The sequence below is a fragment of the Rhinoderma darwinii genome, chromosome 11 (genome assembly GCF_050947455.1).
Source record: "Rhinoderma darwinii isolate aRhiDar2 chromosome 11, aRhiDar2.hap1, whole genome shotgun sequence".
NCBI lineage: Eukaryota > Metazoa > Chordata > Amphibia > Anura > Rhinodermatidae > Rhinoderma > Rhinoderma darwinii.
Window position 1 is genome coordinate 28925038 of NC_134697.1, and position 27739 is coordinate 28952776.

At 42.4% G+C, this 27739-nt stretch overlaps 1 protein-coding gene across 2 annotated transcripts in view; it reads left to right on the forward strand.

Moving 5' to 3' along the window:
* The window catches only part of ADGRA1 (adhesion G protein-coupled receptor A1), a 534808-nt gene that overhangs the window by 351199 nt on the left and 155870 nt on the right, over nucleotides 1–27739 (forward strand). The window contains exons 1-3 of one of the 2 annotated variants that reach the window (XM_075843230.1): nucleotides 24838–25248; nucleotides 25526–25733; nucleotides 26330–26538. In XM_075843230.1, the coding sequence (XP_075699345.1) occupies nucleotides 25228–25248; nucleotides 25526–25733; nucleotides 26330–26538 (438 nt within the window). In that variant the 5' untranslated portion in view covers nucleotides 24838–25227. Of the gene's footprint in view, nucleotides 1–24837; nucleotides 25249–25525; nucleotides 25734–26329; nucleotides 26539–27739 lie in introns of those variants that run through there. The other variant, XM_075843229.1, reaches the window with a different exon arrangement.

Below are 27739 nucleotides of genomic sequence, written 5' to 3' on the forward strand. Positions count from 1 at the left end.
TTGCATTATACAGTGTATTTATAGCAGACATCATCACCTTTACTAAACAGGAGTGCTGACCTTACCATGCTGTTGTTCGCCATTTGCATTTGTCCGAAAAGGGGAATAGTTGCCCAAAAAAACAAAAGCTGGGTTCTGATTTTCAGATAAGGGTGACACCTCTACTTTATAACTGTACTTGTTTCTGTACTCCAAGTCTTTTGTGTCTGGTGCAAATTTTGCCTCGCTACAGGAAGAAAGTTAGAAGCTGTTGTGCCTGCGGTCGCTGACCGCTGACATGTCCTACTTGCAGGCAGCCGCGACCGCAGGACACTTTCTTCATGCCGGCATCTACCTCCCCAGAGATGCCAGCACATGCGGTTGCAGCTCCCCTTTGTGTACCTCCCAGCCTTAGAGCGCCAGCACGTACCAGTGCAAAGTTCCCCAGCCAATTCCTTTACACCCTGGACTTTAAAAAGGGCTCTGTCCTTCCCCTCCTTGCCTGAGCGTTGTTGTGTCTGCCCATGTTAGTCTTTACAAATGGTCCCTTAGTTTTATACTGTATACACTGTTCCCGTTCCCTGTATCCCGTATCCAAGAATTGTGTTTGTTCCAATGCGTTATCTAGTGTCGGTGTCAAGAGTGTCATCTGTGTCGAGTGTCTGCTATGCCATGTGTCGCTACACCACGTGTCTGCTATGCTGAGTGTTTGCCAAATCTTCTATCCAGGTACTCTTGACTTTTTCTTGGCCAGCTGCTACTCCGCTTCGGCGGAGCGGCCTAGTGGGACCACATACCCCACAGCCATGCCAGAAACCTTCACAGCCTGGCATATAATTTAGTAATTTGGTCGTTTGATAAGGTGGCATCCAAGGATTAGATCTGGTCCCGTCCTGGGAGATTGGAAAAGCCTCTCTGAGAAACTCATGCAAAGGTGTAGCTTAAAGCTCCTGGGCACTAATAGAAAATCTGTAACAGGGACCCTGCTGCTATTTATAACACTGGGGTCTTCTTATGTGACTCTTGGGGCTCCCTCAGATACCAGGTCCTGGGTGTGACTACAGCCTCTGTAATCCCTATAGCTACATCCTTTGGCCCATGCACGGAGCTGTAATATGGCTATGTGTATAAGCCGTTATGATAGATATCCATTCTATGTGAAAGTAAACCTTTACCAGGAAAGATTCCCTTAAACAAGCACTCCGGGTTTTTTCCATACCCCCCTCCCCGTTTGCAAATGTGATGTAGTGTAATGTAGACATGTGTATTGACTTACCTTGTGCTGTATTTCATGGGACACCACTCCATTCCAGCCCGCCATGGGGGTCACGTGATCTTCATTTTGACTCCATGTATCCTACAGTGTCTGCCTTAGGAACCAAAAATAAGGTTTTCAATGCAACCTTATGAGACCGTCTTGATGTGAGTCTCTTAGACTTGAGAGATTGACATCTGGTTTTCTATAGTAGACGCTGTAGGATTTAGGTTGTCAGAGTACAGATCACGTAAGCCCACAGCGGCCTGGAACAGAGCGGTCTCCCGTGAAATACAGCACTGGGTAAATGAATACAGAGGTTTACATTACACTACATCATATTTGCAAATGGTGGTTATGAAATTAAAAAAATCTGAAGTGCTACTGGCTTTTCTAAAGTGTCTTATCAAAGCAAAAGTACTGGATGGAATTTAACCCCCCCCCCCCCCCCCCTCAAGGTGTAAAATAGGGACTGGAGTATTGCTTCTGCTGATGATGTCATAAGCATATGTGCGTTAAAAAAAAAATTATAGTTATATGTACCTAAGTATTAAAACCCTGTTACATAGACAAAGGATAAATAGCTGCCAGAGCTTTCACTGTCATAAATAACGCATCTAGGGACTAGCAAACACCATGTTAATTTGAGCTCAGTCATGCAAGAACTACATTTTCATGAGGACTATAGCACACATGAAGGTTACCACATAATAAGTGGTCATTAAACAGTTAAATAAGCAGATATGGGGCCATCAGATGACAATGGCTGCTTTTACTGTTACACATGTCTCTTGTTTTCTTGGTAATGCTGATAATTGAATCCATAGATTAAGCCGCCAGTTTGACCTGCCCTTGTGTTCTTCTGTTTTTTAGTTTAGTTATCTAGAAAATCTCATGACTAAGCGAATAACGGAAGGTTCTGGCATTAGATAATGACCTTTTTTACTGTGAATTCTACTGAGTGTAGGGAAAATACTATGTTAATGGAAGGCCAGATCCACCGAGCGGGTCAAAGAAAAGTCTAAAATTACACACTTATTATAATAATTGGTTTGGTTACAGTTTGTCACCCTCAGTGTGACACTTTTTTCATATGCAAGTATGGCTATGCTTTTATAAGTGGACAAAACGGCAAGGTCATGAATGATGTCTGTAGCTGAGTAAGAGAAATACATTCCCATGGTAAGTAAGGAGTTAAATTGTAAATTTAACCATCTAATTCAACTTCCAAGGTTGAACATGCAGCTGTCTAGTAGAAAGAATATCTCTGCTTGTGTACTGATGACAAAACTTCTGACCCCTATGCTGTAGCATATAAGTGTTATTATACCTACTATACTTTTGTCTTTATGACACAAAAGTATTTAACATTGCAAGAGTTATCATAAGAACACTAGGAAACTTACCTAGTTTTTATAATTATTTTCAAAAGATTGTTTAAACTTTAATTGAGGCTGCACCGCCGTAGCGGGGAGGCAGCTAGACAAAAAAACAGAGCACCCAAGCACAAGGGTACCTGAATAGTCCAGACAATGGCAGAGGCTTTTGCATGGATGGAGGTGGGTGCAGCAGGTTGCACCAGACATGGCGGACGACAGTAGTTGCGGACGGTCGCGCCAGACGTGGCGGACGGCAGTAGGTGCAGCAGGACATGACTCTAACACTAGACAAGCTCAGGAACAATGCATGGCACGGGATACAGGGTACAAGTAGCAGGCCACAGAAACACTGGGAACAGGATAACACTGAGGGACCATTTGCAAAGACTAACATGGGAATTACTAACAACGCTCAGGCAGGGAGTGAAGGGGCAGGACCCCTTAAATAGTCCAGGGTGATTGAGGCTTAATAAAAATATAATTCATGTGCACCCTACGGGAGAGTGCCGAGAGGAGCTGAAGTGAGATGGAGATGCCGGCCAGCACTCACAGATCCATGGCCGCGGCCGCTGAGGGGTGAGTAGGAACGGCAGTCCGCGGCCATGGACGCTATAGTTTCTCAGTGGTCCAAAGTCTTGTTTTCAGATGAAAGTAAATTTTGCATTTCATTTGAAAATCAAGGTCCCAGAGTCTGGAGGAAAAGTGCAGAGGAGTCAATCTACATTGCTTGCGGTCCAGTGTGAAGTTTCCACAGTCAGTGATTGTTTGGGGAGCCATGTCATCTGCTGGAGTTGGTCCACTGTGTTATATCAAGTCCAGAGTCAGCGCAGCCGTCTACCAGGACATTTTTGGGCACTTCATGCTTCCCTCGGCTGACAAACTTTATGGAGATGCTGATTTCATTTTCCAGCAGGACTTGGCACCTGCCCACACTGCCATTAGTACCAATACCTGGTTTAATAACCAGAGTATTACTGCGCTTGATTGGCCAGCAAACTCGCCTGACCTAAACCCCATAGAGAATCTATGGGGTATTGTCAGGAGGAAGAAGAGACATCAGACCCAACAATGGAGACGAGCTGAAGGCCACTATCAAAGCAACCTGGGCTTCCATAACACCTCAGCAGTGCCACAGGCTGATCCCCTCCATGCCACGCCGCATTGATGCAGTAATTCATGCAAAAGGAGCCCCGACCAAGTATTGAGGGCAAATACTGTACATACTTTTCAGTAGGCCAACATTTCGGTATTAAAAATAATTTTTGAAATTGGGCTTATATAATATTCAAATTTTCTGAGACTAAATTTGGGGTTTTCATTAACTGTTCCCATAATCATCAACATTAAAAGAAAAAATGCTGGAAATAGATCCCTCTGTGTGTAATGAATCTATATAATTGAGTTTCACTTTTTGAATTGAATTACTGAAATAAATTAACTTTTTGATGATATTATTCATTGAGAGGGAGTAGTGTAAATGTTAGGGTCAAAGTAAGGTCCTTCAAGAACTTTCACTTTGGATTGGTTAATGGATGTAGAATGCAGGAAAAACTCAATTCTTCCAGTGCTAGTAATTTATGTAACCAGTAGATGATTCTGTCCTAGAAATCCTTCAGCAACTGTCACATACTTACTGCACCTAGACCTGACCCTTGTTCGTGCCAGGTGCCTGATCCTTGTGACGGCACCGATGCTTGGCGGTACATGCATGATGCGCTGGGCCGCCGAGACAATAGGAAGCTTGGGTTTCCAGGCCAATCAGCTGGCAGGCAGTCCAGCTCTCGGTCAGCAGCCCAATCAATGAGCTTTGCTCTCTATTCACAGTCTGCATATAACTTTGCTTTTTGTGAGTTCTTATATTATATCCTGGTGTCCCTGTTTGCTATCTGCATGTATCCTGCATTTTTGACCCATCTTCCCATGACTACTCTTCCGATTTACCCTACATTGCCTGTTTTGTGTTTGACTTTGGACTGCCTGACTCTGTGTGCCCGCCGTTCTTTTTCTTGTAGTACTTCTCGTTATTGACCCAGCCCTCTCTGTTTCTGGATTTTGCACATCCTCTGAAGAACTCTCTACAGAACTCGGTATTTACCCATGGCTTGTTTAATTTACTCTTGCCTGTTAGCTCCTTCAGGCAGAAGTTGCTCTGCAGACATAATCTGGAGATTCGAAGCAGTAGAATAGAGATGAGAAAAAAGACAAATGAAGCTAATGGCCTGTTCACATCAGCGTCGGCCTTCCATTCATGGGTTCCGTTAGACCTTTCCATCAGAGGAACCGATGAACAGAAAGCCAAACGGAAACCATAGCTTCCGTTTGCAATACCATTGATTTCAACGGTAATGCTTCTGTTGCAATTGGTTTCCATGTCCGTTCCATAAGGTTTCCATTTTTTAACAGTCACGGAAACAATAGCGACTGCACTATTGTTTCCACTAAAAAAACAGAGACCTTAAGGAACGGAGACAAACGGAAACCAATTGATACGGAAGCATTACCATTGAAATCAATGGTAATGCAAGCGGAAGCTATGGTTTCCGTTTGGCTTTCCATTCATCGGTTCCTACGACAGAAAGGTCGAACGGAACCCATGAACGGAAGGCCGATGCTGATGTGAACACACCCTAAAATATAGCTGTGTATTTTAGCCTCCAATGTCTAATATGTTAAAAATACAGTCCAAAAATAAGGAAAATTTGGCAGTTGGCAAATCGGTAAACTGTCCCATAAACCTGCTCATGACTAGTGTTAAAACTATTGGGCACTACATGGCCAACATAGGGCTGAAGCATGGTGTGCCCCATATGGTAATAATAAGCATATGGGAACTTGTTACCATCCCTATTCACAAGGCATCGGATTGTCAGTTTAGGGGGCTGTTTAGGTTTTTTAATATTGAATTGAATAGGGAAAACCGTAATTTAGAAAACCATAGAAGTTATGAGAGTTGTGGCTTTAAGAACATGGTTGAATGTGGCCGAATAGTGTTTTTTAATACTTATATAAAATCAGCATAAACACTTTCATGATGAATGTCCATGATTGTATATTACATTATTTGCTCTCACGTTGGTTGGAAGCTACAATGTCATTATGTATTTATTTCCAAATGAAATTGAGCACGCTTAATAGTCTTATCTTGGGATTACTCAAATTGGAACAAACTCTTTTACGACATGAGAAAGGTCAATTACTTTGTCACAACAGCTCAGCTCCTGATGTCTAGGTTGGGAAACACAAGTGCGTAGTTATTTTACATTGTGCTCATGAAATAGTAATAGTATTAAGCTGGCATTGTATTACAGAATAAACTGGATGCGGATTGTTCTGGAGTGTCTCATAAGGATAATTAAGGTGTGCCTTGGAGGGAAAATAATGGCATTTTGAATGTCAATGGTTCTGTTTTAACACTGATTTATCTTTCATCTCCATTCTTCCATATGCTTTTGATGACTGTAATATCACTCGGAAACACATCCATCTAAACAGCTGAAGTACTTTATAACAAATTCTGATTTCGTATAAATTGTAGCATCAACTGAACGATAATGCAAGTCAAGTTGCCTGCATTCCCTACTATAATCTGACATGACTTCAATAATAACTATAGCTCATTATATGTATATCCTAAGTGAATAACAATATCTATCTATCTATCTATCTATCTATCTATCTATCTATCTATCTATCTCATATCTATCTAGCTATAAAAAAAAAACAGTAAATAGGCAGCACTCACAATGGCTTATAGTGGAAAAAAAAAGGGTGCTTTATTGACCCCAAAAGTGCAAATGGCTCAGGTTGTGTGAGCCGAAATGTTGCACTTTTGGGGTCAATAAAGCACCCTCTTTTTTCACTATAAGCCTTCGTGAGTTCTGCCTATTTACTGCTTCTTGTCTAGAGAGACAGTGGTCAGTTCCCTAAGGCTTACACCCCCTTTCATTTAAAGAGGCTCTGTCACCAGATTTTGCAACCCCTATCTGCTATTGCAGCAGATAGGCGCTGCAATGTAGATTACAGTAACGTTTTTATTTTAAAAAAACGAGCATTTTTGGCCAAGTTATGACCATTTTTGTAGTTATGCAAATGAGGCTTGCAAAAGTCCAAGTGGGTGTGTTTAAAAGTACAAGTCCAAGTGGGTGTGTATTATGTGCGTACATCGGGGCGTTTTTAATACTTTCACTAGCTGGGCGCTCTGATGAGAAGTAACATCCTCTTCTCTTCAGAACGCCCAGCTTGTGACAGTGCAGATCTTACCTGCAAACGTTGATGCTGCTGCAGAATCAGCTGTAGCCTCTGGTGCCGATGTGGCCGTCACGATGCAGGACCTGTGAGTGACGTCACAGGTCTGCACTGTCAGAAGCTGGGCGTTCTGAAGAGAAGAGGATGTTACTTCTCTTCACAGCGCCCAGCTAGTACAAGTATTAAAAACGCCCCGATGTACGCACATAATACACACCCACTTGGACTTGTACTTTTAAACACACCCACTTGGACTTTTGCAAGCCTCATTTGCATAACTACAAAAATGGTCATAACTTGGCCAAAAATGCTCGTTTTTTAAAAATAAAAACGTTACTGTAATCTACATTGCAGCGCCGATCTGCTGCAATAGCAGATAGGGGCTGCAAAATCTGGTGACAGAGCCTCTTTAAGCCTGTGCTGCTGGATTTCATTTTTGTATCTATCTATCTATCTATCTATCTATCTATCTATCTATCTATCTACCTATCTATCTGTAATGATAGGGGTAGGGAAACGGACAAGTGAGCCCTAATCTACCCGCCACTCTGTCCATGCCTACTTGCAACGACCCGCCCTAGGCGACGGGGTACAACTGGGCGGCGGTCCCTACGCTCAGTAAGTGCACGAGACAAAACATACAAGGGAATATAAAGCAAAGGGAAAGGGGCGGTTGCCCACGGCAACACCGTGAGCAACAGAGTGGTGAACGAGCCAAGTCAAACCAGGAGAGCACGAGGTACCAAACGCAGAGCAGAAGAGTAGTCAGAAAGCCAGGGTCAGAATGGAGCAGGATCAAATTGTTAGGAGCTGTAGCTGGGCCAGGAAACCACACGGAAAGAATCACAAGCAAGGAGGAAAAGGAAAGGCAGGTATAAATAGACAGAGGGCGGGAGCTAGCTGAGTCTGGCCAGGCTGCGATAGGCTCTCCTACTCCTAAGCCTGCCAGCCTGAGTGGTGGAAGCTGGAGTCAGTCTCAGAGAGATAGATTCAGGTGAAGACTGATTACCTAAGGAAGTTAACCCCGAAGCTGTGCCTGGCAGATCCTTTACAGTACCCCCCCTTTTATGAGGGGCCACCGGACCCTTTCTAAGCGGACCTGGTTTACTGGGGAAACGAAGGTGGAACTTCCTGACCAATACCCCAGCGTGAATATCCCGGGCGGGTACCCAAGTCCTCTCCTCAGGCCCGTATCCTCTCCAATGGACCAGGTACTGGAGGGAGCCTTGGACCATCTTGCTGTCCACAATCTTGGCCACCTCGAATTCCACCCCCTCAGGGGTGAGAACGGGAACAGGAGGTTTCCTCGAGGGAGCCAAGGACGGGGAGCAGCGTTTAAGGAGGGAGGCATGAAACACGTCGTGTATACGAAAAGATGGGGGTAACTCCAGCCGGAAGGAGACAGGATTGAGGACTTCAATGACCTTATACGGCCCAATAAACCGGGGAGCCAACTTCTTGGACGGGACCTTAAGACGCAAGTTCCTAGATGATAACCACACCAGATCCCCTACCATAAACAAGGGGTTAGCAGAACGTTTTCTATCAGCCTGAGTTTTTTGTATGCTCTGGGACGCCTCTAGGTTCTTCTGAACCTGGGCCCAGACTGTGCACAGTTCCCGATGAACGACCTCTACCTCGGGATTGTTGGAACTACCAGGTGAAACGGAGGAAAACCGTGGATTAAACCCAAAATTACAGAAAAAGGGGGAGACCACTGACGAGTTACTGACCCGGTTATTAAGGGAAAATTCAGCGAGGGGAATGAATGAGACCCAATCATATTGACAGTCAGAGATAAAACACCTTAAATATTGTTCTAGAGATTGTTTAGTCCTCTCAGTTTGGCCATTGGTTTCAGGATGGAAAGCAGAGGAGAAGGACAGATCAATCTCCAACTTCTTACAGAAGGCTCTCCAAAACAAAGAAACAAATTGTACCCCTCTGTCCGAAACAATATTGACAGGGACCCCATGGAGACGCAGGATGTGTTTGACAAACAAGGTAGCTAACGTCTTGGCGTTGGGTAGTTTCTTGAGGGGCACAAAGTGGCACATCTTACTGAAGCGGTCTACTACCACCCACACCACCGACTTGCCTTGGGATGGAGGCAAATCGGTGATAAAATCCATGGAGATATGTGTCCAAGGTCTCTGGGGAATGGGCAACGAACGTAGTAAGCCCACTGGTCGGGACCTGGGAGTCTTGGACCTAGCACAAACCTCACAAGCGGCGACGTAGGCCTTAACGTCTTTAGGCAAGCCAGGCCACCAATAGTTTCTGGCAATGAGGTGTTTGGTACCAAGGATGCCTGGATGACCAGATAGTGCGGAGTCATTATTTTCCCTAAGTACCCTTAGCCGGTATTGCAGGGGAACAAACAGCTTGTCCTCAGGAAGGTTCCCGGGGGCTGAACCTTGATCAGCTACAATTTCAGAGACTAAATTAGAATCAATAGAAGAAATGATTATACCGGGAGGCAAAATACAAGCAGAATCTTCCTCCGAAGGAGGGCTGGCCATGAAGCTACGCGACAGTGCATCGGCCTTAATATTTTTAGACCCAGCCCTATAGGTAACCAAAAAGTTGAATCTGGTAAAAAATAGCGCCCATCGAGCTTGTCTCGGGTTTAGCCTCCGGGCAGATTCTAGGAAAACCAGATTCTTGTGGTCGGTAAGGACCGTTACCTGGTGCCTAGCCCCATCCAGGAAGTGGCGCCACTCTTCAAATGCCCATTTAATGGCTAAGAGTTCGCGGTTGCCAATATCATAGTTACTCTCAGTGGGCGAAAACTTCCTGGAGAAGTAGGCACAGGGGCGGAGATGGGTGAGGGACCTGGTACCCTGGGACAAGACAGCCCCCACTACCACCTCGGATGCGTCAACTTCCACGATAAATGGCTCCATTTGGTTGGGCTGAACCAGCACCGGGGCCGAGATAAAGCACTTCTTAAGGACCTCAAAAGCCTGGACAGCCTCTGGAGACCAGTGGAAGAGATCAGCACCTTTGCGAGTGAGGTCCGTAAGAGGCTTAGTGATGACCGAGAAGTTAGCAATGAATCTCCTGTAATAATTAGCGAACTCCAAAAAACACTGTAACGCCTTCAGGGAGGCAGGTTGGACCCATTCTGCCACAGCCTGAACCTTGGCGGGGTCCATGCGGAATTCATGAGGAGTGAGGATTTGACCCAAAAATGGTATCTCCTGTACCCCAAACACACATTTTTCGGTTTTTGCAAACAGTTTGTTTTCCCGAAGGACCTGGAGCACCTTCCTGACATGCTCAATGTGGGAGGGCCAGTCCTTGGAAAACACCAGTATGTCATCAAGGTACACTACAAGAAATAGCCCCAGGTAATCTCTCAAAATCTCATTTATGAAATTCTGGAAGACCGCCGGCGCATTACACAACCCAAAGGGCATGACGAGGTATTCGAAATGACCTTCGGGTGTGTTAAACGCAGTCTTCCACTCATCCCCCTCTTTGATGCGGATAAGGTTATACGCCCCCCGTAGATCAAACTTAGAGAACCATTGGGCCCCCTGAACCTGATTAAAGAGATCAGGAATCAAAGGGAGGGGATACTGGTTCCTTACAGTGACCTTATTCAGGTTACGGTAGTCAATGCATGGCCTAAGACCACCATCCTTCTTCCCTACGAAGAAGAAGCCAGCACCTACCGGAGAAGTAGAGGGGCGAATGTAACCCTTGGCCAGGCATTCCTGGATATACTCTCTCATGGCTTCACGTTCGGGACAAGAAAGATTAAATATCCTACCCTTAGGAAGCTTAGCTCCTGGTACCAATTCGATAGCGCAATCGTATTCTCTATGAGGAGGTAACACTTCGGAGGCCTCCTTAGAGAAAACATCAGCGAAGTCCCGAAAAAACTCAGGTAGCGTGTTCACCTCCTCAGAGGGAGAAATAGAATTAACAGAAAAACATGACGTCAAACATTCATTACCCCATTTGGTAAGCTCCCCAGTATTCCAGTCAAAGGTGGGATTATGCAACTGCAACCAGGGAAGGCCTAAAACCAAATCGGACGATAATCCCTGCATCAACAGTACAGAGCACTGCTCCAAATGCATGGAGCCAACAAGGAGTTCAAAAACAGGGGTATGCTGTGTCAAATAACAATTAGCAAGAGGAGTGGAGTCGATACCCACTACCGGGACAGGTTTAGGCAACTCAATCAAAGGCATAGCAAGAGACATAGCAAATTCCACAGACATGATATTAGCAGAGGACCCTGAATCCACGAAGGCGCTGCCGGTAGCAGACCTACCACCAAAAGAGACCTGCAAGGGAAGCAAGATCTTATTACGTTTCATATTTATGGGAAATACCTGTGCGCCCAAGTGACCTCCCCGATGATCACTTAGGCTCGGAATTTCTCCGGCTGCATTCTTACGCTTAGGACAGTTGTTCACTTGATGCTTGTCATCCCCACAGTAGAAGCAGAGACCATTCTTCCTGCGGAAATCTCTACGTTGTTGGGGGGACACGAAGTCCCCGAGTTGCATAGGTACCTCTGAGTCTTCCGGGGAAGAACGAAGCAACAGAACCTCGGGAGGCATCATGGGGGAGTCGGAGGAGAAAACACATAAACATTTGCGTTGTCGTTCCCTGAGACGTCGGTCAAGTCGTACCGCTAAAGCCATAACCTGGTCTAGGGAGTCAGAAGAGGGATAGCTAACTAGCAGGTCTTTCAGGGCATTCGACAGACCCAACCTAAACTGGCACCTTAAGGCAGGGTCATTCCACCGAGAAGCTACGCACCACTTCCTAAAGTCAGAACAATACTCCTCAACAGGTCTCTTACCCTGACGTAAGGTCACCAGCTGACTCTCGGCAAAGGCAGTCTTGTCAGTCTCGTCATAAATGAGTCCGAGAGCAGAAAAGAAAAGATCAACGGAGGAAAGTTCAGGGGCGTCAGGAGCCAAGGAGAAGGCCCATTCTTGGGGCCCGTCCTGGAGCCGGGACATAATTATACCCACTCGCTGTCTCTCAGAACCTGAGGAGTGGGGCTTTAAGCGAAAGTAAAGCCTGCAACTCTCCCGAAAGGAGAGAAAAGGGCTCCGGTCCCCTGAGAACCGGTCGGGCAACTTGAGGTGGGGTTCAGGAGTTGAGGTGAGGGGAACCACCAAGGTAGCCTCAGGCTGGTTGACCTCCTGAGCCAGGGCCTGGACCTGTAGGGAGAGACCCTGCATTTGCTGAGCCAGGGTCTCAAGGGGGTCCATAGTAGTGCCAGGGACCAGGGTAGACTAGGTATATGGGCTTGTGATTATGTAATGATAGGGGTAGGGAAACGGACAAGTGAGCCCTAATCTACCCGCCACTCTGTCCCTGCCTACTTGCAATGACCCGTCCTAGGCGACGGGGTACAACTGGGCGGCGGTCCCTACGCTCAGTAAGTGCACGAGACAAAACATACAAGGGAATATAAAGCAAAGGGAAAGGGGCGGTTGCCCACGGCAACACCATGAGCAACAGAGTGGTGAACGAGCCAAGTCAAACCAGGAGAGTACGAGGTACCAAACGCAGAGCAGAAGAGTAGTCAGAAAGCCAGGGTCAGAATGGAGCAGGATCAAATTGTTAGGAGCTGTAGCTGGGCCAGGAATCCACACGGAAAGAATCACAAGCAAGGAGGAAAAGGAAAGGCAGGTATAAATAGAAAGAGGGCGGGAGCTAGCTGAGTCTGGCCAGGCTGCGATAGGCTCTCCCACTCCTAAGCCTGCCAGCCTGAGTGGTGGAAGCTGGAGTCAGTCTCAGAGAGATACTCAGGTGAAGACTGATTACCTAAGGAAGTTAACCCCGAAGCTGTGCCTGGCAGATCCTTTACACTATCTATCTATTTATCTATCTATCTATCTATCTATCTATCTATCTATCTATCTATCTATCTATCTATCTATCTATCTATCTATCTATCTATCTATCTATCTATCTATCTATCTATCTATCATGTCCACCATCCAGCAGCACCAGTCAGGAATATAGGTGGGTGCACGTCCCAGGAGCCCGATCACTGCTCCCAGATCCTCAATGTTCATCCAATAAGAGACAGCACTCCAATTTGTGATAGGAAAAAACGGCTTTTTATTAGCCCCTGTGCGACCTTTCGGCTCTTTACATGGAGCCTCTCTCAAGCATACAAACAGTGTAAAAGCATGTGCTATATATGGAGACCACACAACTGGTCTCATTAGGCAAGTGATTTAACATAAAACATAAATAAGTACAAAGATACAGTCATGTTGCATCAGTAAAAGTTATAAAATACAAAGAAGTGCCATTGTGTATATATGATGGTCCTCAGATCAATCCGGGCCATCCAGTTTACAGCAGAAAAATGCTAATTAGTGAACAACTTTAAAAAAAAGTGCAGGTGCACATCATATAACAAATTAAAAACATGAGCCTTGTGTTTACCTCGGATCCATGTGTTCGGGTTGTAGTGCTGACTGGTGCTGCTGGATGGTGGACATTCTACATAAGCGATTTACCAGTAAGCACAGTAACCTTTCCTAATCATGTTGGAAATTGTTGATACTACAACAGCCCCTGATAATTTCTATTACACGGAGGCCGATGCTCATCGCATCCTGCAAGATCTGGAGGGAGAGGCTGGTTTTTTGAAGACACCGTCCGTTGTGGAGTTTAAACGCAGGATGGAAAATGAAACCAAGCGTTTGATCTCTCTACGATTACATGTTACTACGTTGGGGGCATACTACAAGTCTAAGATGATCCCCAGGGGTCTGAGGTCCACCCTCAAACCCAATTTGTTCTCACAGAGTGAGTTACACTGTAACCGGCTACAGCATCTTTCAAACAAATATTCCTTTGATGTGATGTTGTTAAATATTGAGTATCTCAAACAGGAAATCACTACGGTCTCAATATCACTCACTGAAGTTGATCGTAACCTTGTCTCCCTGTTGGAGACACATGAATACGAGAAATTTTCATCCGATTTAAAAAAAACATCGGATAAATTCAAAGGTGAACAAGAGGAAGTAAAAAGGAGGAAATGGCAGCGCGATAGCGAGGATTATCGCAGAGGTCATGTCTACAATTGGAACGATGACCAACGAGGAAAATATTCAAATCAATTGTTTGACAACAAGAAACAACGAAGGAGACCTCAAGATTTGAAACAACAAACCACGGATAACCTATCCTCACCTTTTTTAGGAACCCCCACACGGGCTCCAAAACCATCAGGAGAGGCGGGAGGAGACATCACCGACTCAAGAGGAATCAAGATTCCAAAAGCACAACCATTGATGACACGAGGAGCTATACAGAAGAAGAAGACCTAGTGGTCAATATATCATCCCGAATCCTGAGTCCTGCGGAAAAATCAGTTCTCAACAAGGGACTCTCATTTTGTCCGTCATCTCACACGGATTGGATCCAATTGGATAGCGATCTGAGCCAGTTTTTTCGTTCTATTAAATTAAAGTGTTGGTTCGCTGAGCAAGTACCTGTCACTAGGGTAAGGAATTCTGAGATATGTTTGGATGATGTAAAATTGTATAACAAAAGTAATTTTGTACCAAATAACTATATTCCTGCTCTTGATGCCTTTATTTCTGCTGTTAGGAGAGATGTTGAACATCTAAAAAATACTAGTAAGAATATTTATTTCAAACATCCTAATATGACTGGGGATGATATAACTGCACTACAGGCTCTGGTCCATGATGACCACATCACCATCAAGCACGCAGACAAGGGTGGTGCTGTGGTCATCATGGACACGACCCAATATGAAGCTGAAATAAATAGACAGCTGAGTGACATTGATGTGTATAAAAAATTGAGCTGTGATCCCAAATTTCGGATTAAGAGACGTATACAAAATATTATGGATGAGGCCCTACAAAATAATGTGATTGATAAAAAAAAACCTTGATTATTTAAATATTGAGAATCCTAGGACTCCAGTATTATATACGTTACCTAAAATACACAAGTCCATTGACCTCTGCTTCATATTGACCCTGGCTTGACTGACTATTCTCCTGCTCTGCATTTGCTACCACGTACACTCCTGGTTTGACTTGGCTCGTCCTCTACTCTGTTGCTCACGGTGTTGCCGTGGGCAACTGCCCCACTTCCCTTTGCTTCTGTGTACCCTTGTCTTGTTTGTCTGTCGTGCACATATTGAGCATAGGGACTGTCGCCCAGCTGTATGCCGTCGCCTAGGACGGGCTGTGCAAGTAGGCAGGGACTGAGTGGCGGGTAGATTAGGGCTCACCTGTCTGTCTCCCTACCCCGACATTACATTATCTATCTATCTATCTAATCCTACATATATATATATATATATATATATATATATATATATATATATATATATATATATATATATATATATATATATATATATACATATATATATATATATATATATATGTATATATATCTTTACCTTCCATCTGTGTGTCATTGATCTGGCTGAACTGTTATAGTGCTCAAATGAAATTATTTTTTCCTAAGTTTCCAAAGGTTGGGAATTATTAATACATGTATTTTTATTTAAACAATTAATACATTTTATCTAGGTCCAACCAAATTGGTTTAGAACAATAGTAAGACATTAGTAATGTTTCAAATGACTATTACTGTTCAAATGACTGATTTGTAATTTATTACTCACCTGTGACAGTAAAGCCCCATTTTCGGCAGCCATTACTCAGTGTCCTCATGGCTCATCCTTAATTAATCATATTTAAATGCTAATTGATTATTTAATGAATTGTGTTAGTAATTGTGTTAGCACAGCTGAAGGCAGTACAGTAAAGCAAGTAGATCATCTCTCCTTGTGCTGAAAGGTACTTAGTACATTGGCATTTTCCAAAAAACTGAATATTTCATACAAAGGTATTAAGTACTGTCTTGAGTGAAGGAAACCTGAATCTGACCAGGATTAAATAGGAAGGTGAAGGCCCTTCTACAGTCTAAAGTCTCATTAAATCCTTCAAGAAAGAATTATCAAAAAATCATTCGTACAAAGTGGAAACAAAGTAAAGAGATGCGCATTATGCATGAAGGCACAAAGACATGGACAACAGCCCTGGACTGACAGCAATCAATCGAAGAGTTGATAAAATGTATAGTCTTAGGTCAAAATATAAGTAAATCATGGGTTACCTGAAGATTTAGGGCTGCATTTTGACAGTTACTATTTGATAACATGCTCAATTCTTTAAGGTACAAGCAGATTGTTACTCATCATTTAATACCATTAAGCAGGCCAATTATCCCACATGCATGGCCAAGGTAATAAAGAGTGATCTTCAGTATGAAGAAGAACAAGGAATTTTGCAACCGAGTTCTACAGACATACATCAATTAACAGAAAGATCAATGGGGTCTTTATAGGTGTGATGATGTTATAATGGCCTATCTTAGTGACACTGCCTGTTGTGTCCATTAAAAGACTAAGAATAAGTTATGACGTCACAGGTGTTAAGGTTATGACATATAAGGTATGATGACATCACAGACCAGTTGATTTCATAAGTTTTGTTATGACATCATAGCTATGATGACATTTATAAAGGTGTGGCCTTCATAGATGTGATGATCTTATAATGGCCAATCTTAATGACACTGTCTACTGTTTCCATTTTAAGAACAAGTGATGATATCACAGGTGTTGGTTTTATGGCATGACAGGTGTGATAACAACACTGGCCAGTTGACTTTATAGGTATTGTGATGACATCATAACTGTGATGACAGAATATTAGTGTTATGGCTCTCAGCATAGAAGTGGATCATTCTGGAATGATTCTTGCTTAAATGAGGTGTGGAGACTCCATTCTTCCCCATAGAGCTCTCGCAAGTGGATATGGTCCTTCCTGGTTGAATTCCCAGGTCACGGTCCACTGAGTAGTTACCAACTGGCGCCTGGAGCACTTTAGCAATATCTGGAGCAGTTGTAGGTGCTGAGTCAAAATGAAGCCAGGGTTCGGGATTGGGAGAGTAGATCAAGATGAGACAAGCCAGAAGAAAGGAGGAAGATGTAACCAAAAGATGAGCCAGGGGACCAAACCAGGAGGTCGAAATACAGGTACCAGATGACAAAAAGGAGCAAGATGTAGCCAAAATCTGTAGACAGGGCTATGGTCAAGGCCAAAATCGATACAACAAAACACAGAATAACTAGCCAGAAAGTGATTTAGATTAATATACACACACATATATGCAGCTGAATCTTTACAGTAAACAGCCGCTGGGTGACGTCAACCCATTAACTGTTGGCCACATATTTGCATGTCGAGACAAGACCGGTTAAAGCAGCTCTTCTGTGACACTGTATGGTACTATTCATATGCACACAGTATATGTATATATATTACTATATATTTACTATTTTTCTTGGCACTACTATTACACTACTAGGCATATAGGTGAGTGGGATTACCAGTCTACACTATAAGTAATAATGAAAAATAAAAACACATATATAAATAATACAAACAAATTATACACATCTGGTCTTTCCAAAACACTTACGACAATCAATATGATTATTACAAAATAATTACATTTTATTTTAAATTAATTTTAATTTTTTGTATTATTTCCATATTTATTTTTATTAATTCAGTCTGTGAAAGCACAAGATTTTCACATATATATTAATATATTTGTATAACAATTGTCTCAGTTTTTTATAATGAAATATTTAAGGTTAGTGATGTTGATGAACCCTGTGGTATAGGGATCAGTGATCTGTCAGATTGTGTTTATCATTTTTCCATCGACATAGCTATATGAGGGCTCCTTTTTGCTGGATGACTTGTTTTTTTAATCGCACCATCTTGGGATACATACTGTACACATTATTGAAAAATGTTTTAATTATTTTGTTTGGGGGAAATGGAAAAAAATAGCATTTCTGAAATTTTGGAAATGTAGTTTTTTTTAAATTTAGTTTTACGGTGTTCACCGTGCAATATAAATGACATGTTAACATGCCAGTAAGTACAATTACAGCAATACCAAATTTATATTGTTTGGTTTATGTTTTACTACTTATGCCCAATCAAAACATAACTTTTTATTTTTTCATCCACAGAGCTACAGTGAAGGAAATAAGTATTTGATCCCTTGCTGATTTTGTACGTTTGCCCCCTGTCAAAGTCATGAACAGTCTAGAATTTTTAGGCTAGGTTAATTTTACCAGTGAGAGATAGATTATATTTAAAAAAAACTGAAAATCACATTGTCAAAATTATATGTATTTATTTGCATTGTGCACAGAGAAATAAGTATTTGATCCCCTACCAACCATTAAGAGTTCAGCCTCCTCCAGACCAGTTACACCCTCCAAATCAACTTGGTGCCTGCATTAAAGACAGCTGTCTTACATGGTCACCTGTATAAAAGACTCCTGTCCACAGACTCAATTAATCAGTCTGACTCTAACCTCTACAACATGGGCAAGACCAAAGAGCTTTCTAAGGATGTCAGGGACAAGATCATAGACCTGCACAAGGCTGGAATGGGCTACAAAACCATAAGTAAGACGCTGGGTGAGAAGGAGACAACTGTTGGTGCAATAGTAAGAAAATGGAAGACATACAAAATGACTGTCAATCGACATCGATCTGGGGCTCCATGCAAAATCTCACCTCGTGGGGTATCCTTGATCCTGAGGAAGGTGAGAGCTCAGCCGAAAACTACACGGGGGGAACTTGTTAATGATCTCAAGGCAGCTGGGACCACAGTCACCAAGAAAACCATTGGTAACACATTACGCCGTAATGGATTAAAATCCTGCAGTGCCCGCAAGGTCCCCCTGCTCAAGAAGGCACATGTACAGGCCCGTCTGAAGTTTGCAAATGAACATCTGGATGATTCTGAGAGTGATTGGGAGAAGGTGCTGTGGTCAGATGAGACTAAAATTGAGCTCTTTGGCATTAACTCAACTCGCCGTGTTTGGAGGAAGAGAAATGCTGCCTATGACCCAAAGAACACCATCCCCACTGTCAAGCATGGAGGTGGAAACATTATGTTTTAGGGGTGTTTCTCTGCTAAGGGCACAGGACTACTTCACCGCATCAATGGGAGAACGGATGGAGACATGTACCGTCAAATCCTGAGTGACAACCTCCTTCCCTCCACCAGGACATTAAAAATGGCTCGTGGCTGGGTCTTCCAGCACGACAATGACCCGAAACATACAGCCAAGGCAATAAAGGAGTGGCTCAAAAAGAAGCACATTAAGGTCATGGAGTGGCCTAGTCAGTCTCCAGACCTTAATCCAATCGAAAACTTATGGAGGGAGCTGAAGATCCGAGTTGCCAATCGACAGCCTCGAAATCTTAATGATTTACAGATGATCTGCAAAGAGGAGTGGGCCAAAATTCCATCTAACATGTGTGCAAACCTCATCATCAACTACAAAAAAAAGTCTGACTGCTGTGCTTGCCAACAAGGGTTTTGCTACCAAGTATTAAGTCTTGTTTGCCAAAGGGATCAAATACTTATTTCTCTGTGCACAATGCAAATAAATATATATCATTTTGACAATGTGATTTTCTGTTTTTTTTTTAAATATAATCTATCTCTCACTGGTAAAATTAACCTAGCCTAAAAATTCTAGACTGTTCATGTCTTTGACAGCGGCCAAACTTACAAAATCAGCAAGGGATCAAATACTTATTTCCTTCGCTGTATGTGCGGGCTTGTTTTTTGCTAAACAAGCTGTCATTTTTATGACTACTATTTGGGGGTATATGCCACTTTTCGATTACTTTTTATAAAAAAAAATTGTCAAGGCGAAAATTCAAAGTGCGGGATAACCAACATGATAATTTTATAGTTTGTCACCCTCCATCCCTGCACTGTAAATGTACATGGCGTGGCACCCTGTGTTGATGGATAAGCAGCTTTATAAACTGTAAACTAGTGCTGTACACTGCTGTCCATGGTCCTGATCACGTTTCAAAGGCAAGGAGTATATGTTTAATTCCCACCATTTCACTGTCAGTATGCAGTTTGAAAGTAATATATATAAAAAAAAACCTGATCAAGGTATACCATATTTTTCGGACTATAAGACACAGTTTTTAGCAAGAATAAATCTTGCTAAAAAGTCCCTGCGTCTTATAGTTGGCAGTCAAGAAACCCCGCTGCGCCGGGCCCCCTGACCACTTCCTTACTCAACCCCTTCCCCATCCATGATGTTTCGGCACTTCATGGAGCGGGGAGGGGATCATATTTGGAGCGGAGCGGGCTCACACGCTGAGCCCGCTCCATACACTGCAGGTGTCAGCTGTGTTTTACAGCTGACACGCTGCTCTAACAGCCAGGAACAGCGATCTATTATCTCAGAATTTCCTAAAAGAATATTTGGAAATTAGTTTTCTAAACTGGACAACCCTTTTAAATTATCTATAGCCAACATTCTTCATGCCCGTTAAGAAATGTTGTAGTATGACGTTCTGTCATTCTTTGCGACACTTTATACTGAGTGGGTATTCTGTACTTTATCATTTTAATATTTATCTGGATTTCAAAGAAGTGTTTTGGCCACCAGCACTGAAGGAAGGACTCCAATATTAGGTTTAGACAAGGACATACATAACTTAGAGATAGCTCATGCAGCCTTTTTTGTACCCATATGAAAAGGGCAGTCATCAGAGCAATCATAGCAAGGAAACAGTCAAGGGTCAAGCGCCCTTCTGAACTACAGGCGATGAGGTGGGGGAGGGCAATGAGCACCAAGTTATCCAGCCCCAAGATAGTGTGAGTTTTGGTATGAAAAACCAAATGAGGGGGAATCCATAGTCAAATCGAAGCCCGAGCCTCCTTTCTGTTGATGCTCAAGCCACAACATTACACTTTCTTGGGTGCTCATTGCCCTCCCCCACCTTATCACCTGCTTTATATATGGTTCTGATTTAGGACTGCAATTTCCCCCAAGCCTTAAAGTGAATGTTCACACCATGGCTGACTAAGAACCAAGTTGGCGTTTGAAACGCGTAAGCGTACTTTGTCTTTATGTGCTGGGTGGATTTTTAATGTTTATAAGTGCTGGACCATACTTTTTTTTTGCGAATGTTCACACCACCCTTAAACACCAATTATTTCTGTTTGTTTCTTTTATTAACCTCTTAACGACATGCCACGTACATGTCCGTGACAGCCATTAAGGGGAAGTATGGAGCAGGCTCACGGGCTGAGCGCACTCCATACACAACAAGTGACGGCTGTGTTATACAGCTGACACCTTAATGCAACGGGCGGAATCAAAGAACGCTTTGATTCTGCCCGTTTAACACCTTAAATGCCGCATTAGTATTGCAGTATATTATGCAAGCAATCCAATGATCGCTGGTTCAAGTCCCCTAGAGGGAATAATAAAAAAAAGTAAAAAAACAGTTAAATAAAGTTTTTTATAATGTTCCAAAAAAATATATATTAAATGTTAAAAAAAAGTAAAAAAAAAAACCTTTTCCTATTTATTTACTAAAGCAATGTTAAAAAAAATAAAAGTTAACATAACTGGTATCGCCACGTCCGTAAAAGTCAGAACTATCACAATATAGCATTGTTTAATACGCTCAGTGAATGCCGTAAATAAAATAAATATAAAACATGCAAATTGCTTTTTTTTTGGTCACCTAAGCTTTCCAAAAAAGGGAATAAAAAGTGATCAAAAAGTCGCATGTACCCCAAAATGGCATCAGTGAAAACTTCAGCTCGCCCTGCAAAATTTAAGGCCTCACACTACTAAATTAATGGAAAAATAAAAAAGTTATGGCTCTCAGAATATGGCGACACAAAACATTTTTTTTTAGCAAAGTTTTCATTTTTTTAAAATGGTAAAACATAAAACAAAACATATAAATTTGTTATTGCCATAATCATATCAACCTGTAGAATAAGGTGAATATGTAGTTTTTACCGCCTGATGCACACCGTAAAAACAAAACCCCCCAAAAAATGACGCAATCTCTGTTTTTTGCCCATTCTACACCACAAATATTTTTTTTTCAGCTTCCCAGTACATTATGCGGTACAATAAATTCTGCCATGACAAACTACAACTTGTCGACAAAGAAAAATTAAAAAGTAATAGCTTTTGGAAGGCAGGGAGGAAAAAACTAAAATGAAAAAACTCAAATTTGCCTGGTCTTTAAGAGGTTAATCTTATTAGGTTCAAAATTTTGTGCTGATTAATTTCTTAATATGTCTTTAAAGTGGTCAGACCTCCATTTTCTGAAACAGTGCTCTTTGCACAGACAACAAAAATGAAAAGCTGCCTGCTGCCACCAGTAGAGGGAGCTTAGGTGCTTATTGCATACTATTTTACATTGAACACAGCATATAATAATCTCCTCCGCTCCCTTTAGTGGCACCTTTAGTGGCAGTTTCTGGCAACCATAATGTTATCTTAAAACGTAAAGTCTAAACAGGGGATTTTAAGTTCTGTATCAGAAAAACAAGGCACCGACCGCTTAAAATATTTATTTAGGACTTAATCAGCCCAGAAATTTGAACCCAAAAACAACATAATGATAAAAGTTTTCTCTAAGAGGTATTGTGTGCAGCAATTCAATACAACCAGTGGTGTAGCAATAGGGGTCGCAAAAGTCGCAGTTGCGACCGGGCCCCTAAGCCGGGGGACTCACATGGCCCCCGTTGCCACGCAGCACTGACTGCATTGGTCCCGGTTCCAACTGTATCTTTCATCCTCAGGACGCAGATACAGTTGAATTCAGTGCTGGAGCAGGGAGATCACGGATCCTTGTTCCAGCATTCACTGTGCTGTGAGCCATGAGCGGCTCGGTGCAGACAGGCGCAATGTGACATCATTACGCCTGTCTGCGCAGAGTCACTCATAGCACAGGCCAAAGGAGGAGAAGGATCTCCTCCACTCATCATGGGAACTGGGATAGGTAAGTAATTATTTTATTATTTTTCTATTAGGAACATATGGGGGCATTATAGTAGTAATGGGAGAGGGGCTGATATGGTGTCAGCTAAAGGAGCATTATACTGCTTGGGTCGTATTATGCTGTGGGGGCAGCTATGGGGGAATTTTACTGTGGGGGAAGCTATGGGGGACATTATGCTGTGTGGAGGCTAGTTATGGGGGTTTTATGCTGTGTGGGGAAGCCATTGGAAGTTTTATACTGTGGGGGCAGGTATGGGGGGTATTACACTGTGTGGGGGCAGCTATGGGAGCATTATAATGTTTAGCGCAGCTATGGGGAGCATTATACTGTGTGGGGGCAACTATGGGGGCATTATAATGTATGGGGCAGTTATGGGGGGAATTATACTGTGGGGGCAGCTATGGGGGCATTATACTGTGTGGAAGCAGCTATGGGGGGCATTATATTGTGTGGGGGCAACTATGGGGAGCGTTATACTGTGTGGGGGCCTCCATGGGGGCTGTTGGGCAAGGCAGCTGGGCACAGGCGCGTGCAGGGGTCTGGTGGTGTTTGGGAGGGGTAGGGGGGCCCAAGCTGAATTCTTGCACCAGGGCCCATGAGCCTCTAACTACGCCCCTGAATACAACAATTCTTTGTGTTTCATCTTCATATCAAATTAGTAAGAACATAGTCATGTATCTGATTTGGAATCTTGTGCAAAATCAACCCATGTATGAAATTGTGATAGGACCCCAAAGCCCAGACAAATAGACTACGGTTTTTCTTTTATTTTTCATTTTAGCATTGACATTTAAACACTTATGCACAACACTGCAGAATAGTTTGAAATACTCTTCTAAATGGGCAAGACCTAAAGCTCATACTGAAGTACTGAAGTATAGGGTATGTTCACACGCTTACTAAAAAAACTTGAATTACGGACATTTTTGGAGCTGTTTTTCTATAGAGTCAATGAGTGACATGCATTTTTCGGGGGTGTTTTTTTACAAGCCCATTTTTAAAAACGGGCGCGTAAAAAAACGCCTTGATGGAACAGAACGCCGTATTTTCCATTGAAATCAATGGGCAGATGTTTGAAGGCATTCTGCTTCCGATTTTTAAGCTGTGTGCACATACCCTTAGGTTAATGAATAGAACACTGGAATACAGTCAAGACTGACATAGAGAAGAGAATGGGGGTTGTTACTCTGTATATTAATGCAGATTCATATAGTACTAGTTAAGTAGCCAATGAGCATAGTAATGTCTGCCTTAGTGTTTGCTGAATTGAGCTTAACTGCAATACCAGACACAGCCTTGAGTGGCACTGTTTCCGGGGAAAAAAAATCAGATCCTTCTTTTTAACCTAATGCCAAGTATTTAATGTCCAACCTGTCAAATCCTTACAGATTATATGTCCACCTAAATGTTGCATTGGATCAAAATCAGCAGAGTTCTCAGAACAAAAGTCTAATAAACAGAATAGAGCCAAATGTGGATACATTTTCTAGCAGTGTGGTAATAAAAATATGCTCAAAGTAACAGGAATAAAACAGCTACAAAAAAAATTAAATGTAAATGGTTGCCAAATTGCTAAAATCTGCAAACAACAATGTATCAGATGCAGCAATGGAGCTTTAATAGACGCCGCTGTTCTGATGATCTACATTTACTCATAACTGTAACTAGCGGATATTATTTTGCAGACATATAAAACTGACTGTAGACACAATAAGCCAGAGTTTGAGAATGCAAAAAAACATAAAAAAGCAGTGTAATATAATCATGTATGCATGTAAATGTCTACACTGGCACCTAATGGAAATCTCCTTGAAATGGAATCTGTAAACTTGATAATTATACATAATAGTAGAACATAGTGGATAATAAAAATGAATGGAGTGCTTAGAACGAGGGAGATTCTAATGTGCTTTTCCCTATGTTTTTCGCTGGTTCCCTTATTCATGAGCGTCTTTGTGATTCTGGGCTTTGAATTGTTTTTAAAGGTCTACCTCTAGTGACGTTAGCCTCCTCTATGGTTTATATGAGGGAATAACAAGGGATTAACTCCTAAGCACCCAGGAAGTTTGCAGCACATTCTACATCCCTGGAAAGCTCTTTTCTTCTAGCTAAATCCGGCAAATACAAAGTATCCAAGGATCAAGCGTTTCTTGCTTTCAGCCACTTGCACTTTGTCGCTGTCTTGGGGGCAAGATCTTGTTATTAAATCATTCAATCTTGCAAGACTGTAATGCATGACTGTGTTATTTCACAAGGAGCAATGTTGCCTATCATGAGTCTGTCTTCGTACTGCGCTATCCTGTTTCCAAAATGATTCCTGCGTCGCTTTAAAGCTTTGCTTTGTAGCGGGGGCTTTAATATAAGTTGTCTGATTCTGTATTAAGTGAAGGAGAAAACCTGGTAGAGGTTGTCTCTTTAAATCAGATCTGCAGTGTTGATGGACCCTCTAGCACGCATGGTAAGAACCATTCTCACCTCTGCAGCAGGGAGCTTGACCATACAGACTTACACATGCAATGGAAATGCTTTCCCTGTAAATATGCGCTCTACCAGTCTTATTTCCATGGTTACAGCTCTCGCTTGTAGGGTCGCTTCCATTCTGCAGGAAAAAAAAAGGAAGCGATCACATATTCTTAGTGCTGTAGTTTAAAATCTAATGAAAGCAGCCCTGTTGTGACTTGCATTTTCAATTTTTTCTTTTTTTTTCCCCCTCCTGCTCTCTCTCTGATGTACAGAACACTGTAGCCATCGCTTCCATTCATTTGCCACCGTCTGCCTTTGCACAGTCTCCTTCATTGCAATCTGTTGATAACTCCAGTTGCAAGCTACAGCTTATTGCCTTTCGGAATGGAAAACTCTTTCCGATCACTGGGAACACATCCTATCTTGCAGATCAGGGAAAACGTCGGGCGGTTGCTACACCAGCTGTGCTTTCTAAAATAGGTAAGTTGCTCATTTTGTCTTTCCTGCTCCTGATGTGTGAATGGGAAGACGAGTCGTTCGTACAAGTGCATGGACATTTAAATATTGGCAAGTTGAGAGATTAGAGAATGGATAGAACTTGAAGACCATGGACATGCAGCTCGTGAGCCTCATGTAATGAATAGACTGTATAATATAGGAAAGTTATTGAAGTTAATCTGAATGGTCGTACCTTGCTTCTCGCATATTAATTCCCATTCATGCAGTTCGATGAGGTGTAGGGGAAGAGTCGTTCCCAGCTTCTTATTATGCTGCAGACAGAGCAAAGGGTTCTGCTAAACATCAATGCTTTCCTCTATAAAGGACTATGATATCATTCTCAATGGTTACATAAGACAGAGAGGAGATTTAGAATAACTAGAGGCCAGCTAAAAGTTGACGGCACGACAATTAAAAGTGTAATTAATAAATATGAAACTTTTCAGAATGAAACGGAAGTCTTACAGGGCATGTAGTAACCTCCAGGTTATGATCCCTATAGCAATGAACAATGTCTTAAATGTCCACGATCCCATTCTGCTTCCATAAAATTGTATTTTTGCTTCCTTATTTTTCAGATGGCTACAATTTTGGAAACCTCAGTCATCCATTGACCATAGCCCTGAGACACTTTACAAGTGGTAAAGACCCTATTGCTGCCTTTTGGGATTTTGACCTTCTTGATGGACATGGGGGCTGGTGTGGAGAAGGTTGCCACATAATTACCTCGACTGCCAATATAACCACCATTCAGTGTACTCACTTGGGTAACTTTGCCGTGCTAATGGTGAGTACTTTAACTGTGACAGGCAGAACGAAAAACAGCCAAATAATCCAATAATTGTTCAGTCAACTGTGTGTTGAAGGCGAGGAACCGCTCTTTTTAATTTGCATTTGATTCCCTGCATAAAAGTTAATAGGTGCTGAATGATCCGGCTTGACCAGGCGACTTTCACTCGTTAACCCCTCATGCACTGGAAGGTCTAGACATGAATTACTTTGCATGCCTTTGTTATCTATGAATGGATTTCCAGCTGGAGCGATGGGCTGGAGTTGAGGATTGATTGATTAACATCAGGCAGTTCTACATTGCAGGACTGCACCCGAGATGGTTGTCTGCTTTGTTCCTGTCTTGCACTGTGTTGATCATACTAATTAGTTGCAGGATACCGCAATGTTGAATCATTTAATAAATGGTGGTAGAATAGAATTTCAGGCCACTTTGACTGTAAGATGCTCTTGCTCAATGAATCTGCATGGATCTGGTAGTAATAAGTGCATTGGTGGCGGATAGAAAAAAAAAATACATTTATCTATTCTAATGGAAGCATTTGCTCAGAGCTGACTGTGTAGATGGAATTCATTGCAGTCTTTTACTATCTCTCGATACAAAGTTATCCCACTGGGGGTATTAGGCGAACATTTAACTTAATAATAAGCCAATACGAGTTGAGAAGATTCTCTTATTATTTTAGTGTTGTGTTTATGATGCCGATAGGAATTTTAATAAGAACCATTTAGAGCGATTGTAATTTTTTTTGTATTAAGTGTAGTAATTGGCAATAATGCATATTGCTATGTAATGTGTTAGGGGCTTGTTGTGCCTAGGCAGTTTATATTAAGTTAATGTTGCCTTTTATGCATTTGGAAAGGACAGGCACAGACGACAGTGAGATTGTGAGGACGTGTGCAGAGAATTCCAAGCTGCTGCAGTCACATAGAGCACCGACGTCAGCCAATCATCACAGGAGGCTGTGACCAAAGCCTGAGACTATATCCATGTGATTATTGCTGTCTACTTTATGAGAAACCAAATTGATCCATTAAAAAAAATGTAGCTCGGACATGCACAAAGCTTAGTGTTGTGCAAAAATGACGTCTGATCACTCTCTATACAATGTTATATTAACAGGCTTAGTCAACCCATGGCTCACCCACTGCTATGCAATGACAAGACTCAACATGCTGGTCCTTGTGGTACCATGCTA